The following is a 10,000-nucleotide window of genomic DNA, read 5'->3' on the forward strand; positions in this document are numbered from 1 at the left end:
TTATTTTTTAATAAAACAACTGATTAGTGATGCGATTCTTCACGATATTGTTGTATCCTTCTCCGTCACTTCCTCTATGTATGTATATGTATAAATATAAATATACATACAAAATATACACATACATATATAGAAATATACATACGCATACATATATAGAAACATACATATACATATATAGAAATATACATACACATATATATATGTATATATACATATATTTATCTATATAATTATATAATTTGTATATCTATGGTATTTATATGTATATTATATATGTATATATATATGTATATATATATATATATTGTTTAGGCCTGCTATGTCTACACACACATATATACATAAACATATACATACATATATATGTGTGTGTGTGTGTATGTGTGAGTGGGTGCGTTTGTATATATGTTCGTATTATGTATATATATAGGCCTATGTAAATATATGTGTGTATGTATGTATGTATGTGTATATGTATAAATGTATGCTTGTATATATTTATATAGATAATGCATATATATGTATTATGTAAGCCTACTGTGTACAATAGATATATATCATTAATAACAATAATATTACTGAAAATATTGTTGTTTTCGTTATATTTTTGGGTGTGTGTTTAAGTATACCTCGGTGAATATTTGTGTGGAAATAACTTTAAGAGCAAGAACATTTTATATGAACAATACCTATCATACACAGCAAATGTATGTGAAACTCTCATTAGAAAGAATAAAAATAAAAACAGGAATGTTATCCCTGTTCATATATTTAACGAAGTTCCCCCGATTTGGTTGAGGATATGGGCGATTCCTGTTTACTAGCGATCAGTTGTTTTCCGCGAGTGCATGCTGAGAGATCACTTTTAGGATACCTATGTTCTTTTATTCATATATATATATATATATATATATATATATATATATATATATATATATATATATATATATATATATATATATATATATATATATATTTTTTTTTTTTTTTTTTTTTTTTTTTTTTTTTTTTCTTTTTTTTTTTTTTTTACCAAAGGTAAATATATCAAGTACATCCAAGTAAGAAATATGATGTAAGCTAAAATGAGCTGTTACTACATGCAATGCTTATGAATCATCTTTCACATGATCGTAAACTTTCAAAATTAACTTTTAATAATGATGTATTTGTATTGTGAATTCAATTGTTAGTTGTGATATAATGAATGAAATTAATAAGGTTAATGAAATTAATGAAAGGAAATAACGAGCAGGAGTGAAAATGATTATGGAATGAGGAAGAATGCATAATACACTAAGACATATCGCTATACTTTTCCTAATCATTCAAGAAGCAAAAGTTCCCTTGGAGCCTTCCCTTTGCCATGGATTGCCTGTGACCACTTTTGTACTTATCTTGCAACCTTTAAAATCATTTTTGTCTTTATTGTCAGTGTTATCATCATATCCCTATCAACTTCATGATTAATACCTTCACAGATATCACGAAAATGACCATCATAATTATAATCTCAACTATCATTTTCTTACACATAATTACCTTTATTACTACCATATTTTTTCGTGTCATTATTTTCGTCATCGTCAACGTCATTATTAAAACCTTTGTTCTCTTGTTACTGCCAGTGTCATTATCGTTATAATAATGATGATGAAAATAGTAATGATGATATAATAATAGTTTAATAATTTAATAATCATTTTCACCATTGACATTATTACCATTATGATTGTTGATATTTCATTTTCACCATAAGTCATCTTACACTCACCAATACAACCCTCATGGTGATCATAATCGTCATTATCATCGTAATAACAATCACCATCTTCATTCTCATTAAGATTATCTCAATCATCAATTTTATGACAATTGTCATAAGCACTATTATATCATAATTATCATGATCAAAATGCTTATTATTTTCATACTCATCAGATTTATCATCATCGCTATTTTCCATCTTTCTTTCATTGCTCATGAACCATGGACGCCGTGGCGGACGGACGTGTTTTCCCGCGCTCCGCAAATCCCTCCCCCTCCCCCGCCCTCCCTCTCCCCCGCCCTCCTCCGCAAGCTAAGTGGAACACACCTGACTCAACATGCGTTTTTTTAACCTTTTTAATTTTTATTTTTTTTAGTTTAACATAATTTATTATGTTCTTTTCTAGTCTCTTATCACCCTTTTTAACCAATACTGACTTTTACACACCAACTCCCTCATGTTTACACACACGCCTGTTCCGCGTAATGACCGGATACTTGACAGTTCGCTCCAGGCCGACAACACGACAACACGTCGCCCGCTCACGCACAAGAAAGGCAAGAGAAAACAATATTAGATGCCATGTACTGCTACACATTACCTTTCTTGCACTTACACTTACTCTCATCGTTCTCACACTTCATGCACAAATCCTTAAACACACGCAGACACCCATGAATCAACATCAACACACACAACGCAAACAAGCATTGACCCTTTCCACACCCTCGCAACCCTACGGTACGCTAATAAACACTACAACAAGACAACTAAACACTCCAGGCACACCATCCTTCTCCTGCTACTCCTTTGCAGTGATACCGGCGCTAATGTTAACCCCGGCCCTTACCGCCCCAAGTACCCGTGCTTGATCTGTACGAGGGCTGTCAAATGGGGCCAGAGGGCCATCCAGTGCGATAACTGCTGTGAGAGATCCGAGCATGCTGGCTGGTATCATGTCAGCTGCATCGGCTCCTTCACACAGTTATACACGGGATTGGTTAACAATACCGTTGCGTGGATCTGCGATGGATGCGGCCTACCTAACTTCTCAAGCTCGTTTTTCGCATCTTCTCCCATTACAGTCTCCAATTCCTTCAACACACTCCATTCGCAAGACATAAACAGCCCTCCCTTCCAACACACTCTTCCTCTTAACCCCACCCGCACACCACACACTCACCACTCTCTCAAACATACAAACAAGCACTCAACTCCAATAATGCCTCTCACCAGACTCCCATCCATATCACTGAGTTCCATATCCCACTGTTCTAGGCCTTCCATTGACTCCCGGACCTCTCACGCATCTCATGATTATCTCCTTACCCCAGCCTTCCCTTCCCTTTTCTCCCCCCCTTCACCTATTACTCCCTCCTCCTCCCTTTCCTTCCCTCTGCCTTCTCCTTCCCCCTCCCTCTTCCCCTCCCTTCCCTTCCTTCTCCCTCGTTCTCTCCTCCCCCCTCCTCTTCCTCTCCATCCCCCCCATTCTTTCCACGTACTATACGCGACTGGAACAGGCTCCCACAACACATAATCGAAGCTGAAACAGCGCTTTCACAAACTAAATAAACACAATACAAACGCCTTAACAAACACCAACACTTCCGCTTGCACCTTGATCCTCCCCCCTTCCCCCAGCAACCAATCGCTACTAATATGCGTGTTATGCGCTCATTTAGCGCCCTACGCATTAACATTGAGATTGAGCCAACAAAGTTATTCGCTCGTAACTGATTTCCGTCGAGAGCAGCGAGAGGGAGAGGGCCGATTCCCACGGTGACCCTCGTAGCCCACTCGCAAGCACAGGAAGCGAGGCAATCGAGCCGAAAGCAGCTTGCTACTCAACCTCACGCTCTGCCCATTCTCCTCTCTCCCGCGCCCTTTGCCCTTCCCCTTTCCCCACTGTCCCTTCCCCTCTCCCCTTCCCCCCGCCCGTCTCCCTCCCCCTTCCTTTCACCCTTTGCCCTTACCCCACTCTTCCTTCTCCTCTTCCCCCTGCCCCTTGCCCCTCTATGACCCTTCCAATTCCCCCTGCTCCTTTCATCTGACCCCCTACCCCCCAACCCCTCATGCTTCTTATGCTTCCCCCTGCCCCTCTTTACTCTCCTCTTTCTCTCTTGCCCATTCCCCTTCCTTTCCTTCTCCTCTTCCCCTTGCCCCTTCCACTTCTCCCCCCCCCACACACACACACGGGACTCCCTTATGTCGTAACAATGTCCTCCGGAACCTTCCCCTTATGACATTTTCCCTACTACTTCATCACCATCCCCTGTTCCCTTATCTACTTCCCTACTTGTCAAACTACCATTCCTACCCATATTACTTGTTGATTGTTTCATAATGGCTCTTTTGCAGTTTTACTCATACACTGTTCCTCTCCTTTCCTCAGACACATACCCTTCCTTTGATCTAATCGCCATATGCCCTTAACTCCCCCCCCCCCCTTTTGCAAATTCCCGCCGTGCTCTACATGCTCTCCACTCTTTACTCTCTTCACTACCATACTACTCTAAAGCGCTGTACAGTATTTGACATGTAACAATTACCTAATTGTTAACTCATTTTTACCCATTTCACCACAATACTTTATCATATCACTATATGTCAGGGGTTTGCTTAATTTGATGTTATTATTTCCTGACGGTTTGTTATTTTGGTGATTGATTTTGAAGGAGTAAAAAGTAAACACTCATATATATGCCAGAAAAATATATTCCAAAGATTTACAAAGAAAAATATGTCAGAACACAGATATAGATATGGTTCAGCCCGTACAGGTACGGTACAGCACGCACAGGTATGGTATATATATATATATATATATATATATATATATATATATATATATATATATATATATATATATAATATATTTATTTATTTATTTATTTACATATATATATATTTATATATATATATATGTATATATATATATTTATACATATGTATTTATATATATATATATATATATATATATATATATGCATATATATTTATATATATATATGTATATATGTATATATGTATATATATATGTATATATGTATATACGTATATATGTATATATATATGTATATATATGTATATATATATGTATATATATGTATATATATGTATATATGTATATATATATATATATATATATATATATATATATATATATATATATATATATATATACCACGGCAATTTGATAAAGTTGAATAAATTTTGTAACATGGGGTTGGGGACTTGGTCTCGTACTGTAAAGAATTACCCCCTTGCCCTTCCCCTTTGCTCTTTCTCCCTTACCACTTCCACTTCTCCACTCCCTCTGCTTTATACTCGTCCCCTTTCCCCCTGCCCTTCCCTTCTCTTGTTTCTCTTTTGCCCCTCCCCCTGCCTCTTACTCTTTCCCTAATGTCCCTTCCACTTCCTCCCTGCTCTTTCTCTATTCCCCCTTCTTCTTTCCCTCTTCTCTTTCCTTTCCCTCTCCTCTTTCCTTCTCTCAAAATGCGAAAGAATGGCACATTGCTCCTCCTCCATTCCCATTCCCCCTCCTTCCCCTCCCCCCTTACCCCAGCACCTCTCCACTCTCCCCATTCTCCTCCTGCCCCATTAGAATATATGGCAACATTAATTTAAGTCATAAAAGTAACACAAGCAATACTAAATTTTAAAAAAGTTCACACATTCGCATTCACCTGAACCCGCGAATAAATAGATATGGTAAAAAAACGATTATAATAGTAGAACATAAATATAGTCGATCTAACAGTCACTTTAAAGGCCAAAGAAAACGGGAAAATACAGGACCTACACTCGTGACGTCTGGCTGCAACAAGGAAAGCTGCATCAATTACTCTCGTCTTTCTTCTTTGCCTCGTCTTTTCATTCTGCCGAGCCTCGCCCGACTCTTCTTGACGAAGCGTGTCTCGCCTTCGGTTTCGAAACCCTCAGCTGTGCGAATAACGCGGCTGTGCGGATAATGTGGTTGTCCGCGTAACATACACTCCGTAGTCCACTTAGAGGGTTTTTACTCACTACCCGCTTCTCCTTCTCCTGTCTCCCTCAGCTCCTTCCCTCTGTCTCCCACCTTTTTTCCTCCCTTTCCTCTTCCACCACTGCCCCTATCCCTCTCCTTCCCCTTCTCTTCTCCCATTTCTCAGTCAGTTTCGAAGTCCTTATCACGCAAAATCCTCACACAGTTCTTGAGGGTGGAAAGTCCTCACAGCACGAAATTTTGGAATCCATTTACCCTGGAATATCAAAATTTCTGTCCTCGCACCTAAACTATTGCGTCCTTTGCTCCCATACTGTAACAGCCATCCATTGCAATCTATATCACTCGAAAGAAGAGCGTCTGTGCTACAGTTTTTGAGTTCTCACTGACTTGAAATTCCTGTGTTGATGCCATTTGTTATTTGCAATATATTGTTTGCAGGTTGAATAAAACTGAACTTTTATGGAAACAAATTTGAATATGATTCTACCCATGGTGTGATGTGAGCCATCCCTGAGTGATGAGAGTACTTTTGCAATTATTGCCTCAGATAAATGGCTTGCATGAAAATGAAACATTCCTAGGAACAGTATTAGTGTTGGTAGTTTTGTTCTAGAGAGAGAGAGGGAGAGAGAGGCTTGAAGATAAACAGATATTGCTTCTTTCTCTCCTGAATGGAGCCAGCGCACATGCATGGACAAACCCGCGATACACCTTAGGAACTCATTTACCTATTATCGTTATCAATTATTTCTTATTGTTTACGGTAGATGTAATACCTGAGATTTATAGAAAGCAGACCAGTATCTGTGACAAAGGGGAGAGAGAAGTATAGTTAATGACTAGCGGATTCAGAAATTCGGTGGGAGGGGGGGGGGCAACGGACCTGTGAATGAATTAGCCGAAGGTCGTGGGAGGATCGGGACTTTTTAAAATTTAAATGCCTTCTAACGCATTTTAGAGCCATTTCTGAGCAAAACTGAGAAAAGAACCGATACGCATTTTTATATATATATTTCGTGGAGGGCCGGTACATGTATTTCTGAGAAAGTATAATAAATGAATGAATATCGACTTTCACGACAGGCAGTGACACGTTGACAGCAACATGCGAGGACACAGATAGCACTTTGCGCCGTCACACTCCGAGCGCGACAAGGCGGTGAATCGGAGCATTCCACTTGGGACGCCATCGCGGTGAAGAAGGACGTTCCATGTCTGGCGGTGCACAGGTTAATGATCTACTGAAGATTTATAAAGAATTGAATATATATGTATATACACATGTACAAACACACACATATATACATACACACACACACACACACACACACACACACACACACACACACACACACATATATATATATATATATATATATATATATATATATATATATATATGGGTACATATACATATATGTGTATATATATGCCTATATGTACTTGTATATATGTTCAAATGTGTATGTATATAATATACATACATACATATATATATATATATATATATATATATATATATATATATATATATGTATATATATATACATATATATGTCTATATATATATATATATATATATATATATATATATATATATATATATATATATATATGTATATTCATATATATATATATATATATATATATATGTATGTATGTATGTATATATATATTTATATATATATTTATATATATATGTATATATATACATATATATTTATATTTGTATTCCTTTTTTATTTTATAAAATACACACACACACACACACACACACACACACACACACACACACACACACACACACACACACACACACACACACACACACACACACACACACATATATATACCCCTCTCGCTTTTTCTCTCTGTATATATACTATCCTTACATTGGAAAAATAATACATGATAAATAGTAAAATAATCGATAATAAATAATAAACAATAAATAGTAAATGATAAAAGATAAATAGCAAATAGTGAATAATAAATAGTAATGAATAAATCAATAAATAATCAACAATGAACAGATTAGAAAAAAATAAGAGTAGAGAAAGATGACAAATAACAAATAAATGAATAATAAACAATGCATAAATAATTATTAATAGATGAATATAACTAATAGATAAAAAATAAATAATAAACACATGAATACTAAATTAATTAAGTTCACTTCGGTCTCGAAAGGCAAGCTGCACATTACCTTCGGAAAACTTGCTGAAGCGCTTCGTTGAGGACGCTGCCGCCGGCTCTCGGGTGTCGGAAGTCGTGGTGGAACCGTAGCTCCACCTTCCACGTCTTGTCTTTCATTGCCCTTAGGAGTTCAGTAAGGGATGGGATGTCCTCGGGGTCGCCGCTGATGTCCAGGATCAAGGAAGACGGGCGTGCGTGGCTCAGGACACGCAGGAATGCAGCTAAATGTCCATCTCTTATCCATATCCGTTGCGTGAGATCCATTGCCTTGGCAAATACTTCACTTACTGTGCTGTCGCACTTGACCTCGGAGAGCAAGTCCAGCCACTGAGATGTATCCCGAATACCAGTGGCCTTGAGTAATTTCACAAGCTCAGTGGGTCTGTCCTTTGCCACTCTTCTCTGGTTAAGGCCACTAGCAAGACGCTGAAAAACATTTTGGTTCTTTGATGAAACCTCAGCCAGAAGCTTTCCTCTAAGGTGAAGGAGACCGGTGAGGTGGATAATGATATTCTGATATTTTGCCAAGTCCTTCCCTTCCTCCTCTTGGCCATTGTACATGGCAGCTTCTTTGATGGCTTCTGCCAGAACACACTGGATGCTTGGAAGTTTCTTAGCTGACCTACGTTGGCATTTTTGTAGTGTTTTATTACAATCTTTAATGACAGACCTTCTGACATCTTGGGGAACATCTTTACGGAGCAGAACAGTCTCAACCTCAGATATTATACTGGGAATGTTATATCCCGATTCATGTGCCAGAAGAATCTCCATCATGTGCAAGGCTGAAAAGTAGTCTTGAAGGCCCTTGTGCGGGAAGCTGTGCTTTTCATCAGCATTTGTCAGAGAAGCTGTCAGGATCAGGAAGGCTCCAAGAACCTCCTTTGGCGGGAGGCTCAGAAGGTGACATGACTCCATGAGCCTCTGCACTGAAGTCTTAGACAAAACTATGGCATTACCATGATGGTTAATAAATGCCTCTCTGTAGAACACTTTCAGGAACTTCTCAATTTTTTGTTTCAGTTCTGTATGGTCCACGGTTCTTGTTTCTTGATGGTCAGATAGCCTCTGAAGCAATCTTTTTATGCACAACTCATGTGTCTTCATGAAGAGTTCCGTTGCCGTGGTCAGACTGTTCACAGCTTGTGGGTCAAAGAACCATAATATTGTCACGAGGACCAAGTTGAAGGGGAACCGCCAGTGGGCTTGCATCCGGCTGTCTTTTCTTGCCAGATACTGGAGGAGACCAGAGATGTCTTTGTTCATGGTGCCTGGGTCTTGTAATGCCAAGCTGTAATTTCTTACAAACTCTCCACGTTTGTTCTCTTCTATGCCTAAAACTTTGACATGCATAATGTCAAAGTTGTCTAGCACATATCTGTTGAAGTCAAGTACCTTGTTGGGTCGTGTTGTGCAGAGAACAGTGATGTCATCGGTTCTGCTCATCCCCATGATTTCTCTCAGCACTTTATCCGATGCTGAGTTCATCTCGTCGAGCCCATCCACAATGAACATGAGTCTGTTATTAGATATGTATAAAACCATATCATGTTCACTTTGGACTTTATTTTTAGTTTTGGGCATCAAGGTGCCAAGGAGCTGGCCAAGGGAATGGATTTCGTCTCGACACCTACTTAAACACACAAAATCATAATCAGCGAGAGTCTCCATGGAGCTAGTGCCTGAGGCCCAGTCACTTATCATCTTCCTTGTGAGGGTTGTCTTGCCAACACCCGCAGGCCCTTCAATGAGCAACACGGAACAGGCTTTCCCATTTTGTCCTCGTCTCTCCTCCGCCTTTGTGAGAAGTTCATTATACTGAATGAACTCGTGTGTTTGTGAGCCCTCCTGCTTGATTTCTATCATGGTGAAGACCTTGTCCACACGCACCTTCGATTTCCCAAGCAAATTCGAAGCTGGTCCAAAACTGGACTCCTCTCTGTAAATCTTCTTCAGCTCTCGTTTCCCTTCGTCTTTCACTGTCTGGCGCAGTCTGTCGAGGACTAATGCGTGACAGTTTGTCGCCTGTGAGGGATTGTTTCTAA

The 10,000-nt window shown here is 38.7% G+C and overlaps 1 protein-coding gene across 2 annotated transcripts in view; it reads right to left on the reverse strand.

Moving 5' to 3' along the window:
• The window catches only part of LOC113805987 (uncharacterized), an 11,617-nt gene that overhangs the window by 1,029 nt on the left and 588 nt on the right, over positions 1 to 10,000 (reverse strand). Inside the window, exons 1-2 of one of the 2 annotated variants that reach the window (XM_070126324.1) lie at positions 7,966 to 10,000; positions 6,751 to 6,971 (exon numbers count right to left, since the gene is read on the reverse strand). The exon at positions 7,966 to 10,000 is cut by the window's right edge and continues 588 nt beyond it. In XM_070126324.1, coding sequence (XP_069982425.1) covers positions 6,758 to 6,971; positions 7,966 to 10,000 — 2,249 coding nt within the window. In that variant the 3' untranslated portion in view covers positions 6,751 to 6,757. Of the gene's footprint in view, positions 1 to 6,750; positions 6,972 to 7,965 lie in introns of those variants that run through there. The other variant, XM_070126325.1, reaches the window with a different exon arrangement.

This window comes from Penaeus vannamei, chromosome 10, assembly GCF_042767895.1.
Source record: "Penaeus vannamei isolate JL-2024 chromosome 10, ASM4276789v1, whole genome shotgun sequence".
Lineage (NCBI taxonomy): Eukaryota > Metazoa > Arthropoda > Malacostraca > Decapoda > Penaeidae > Penaeus > Penaeus vannamei.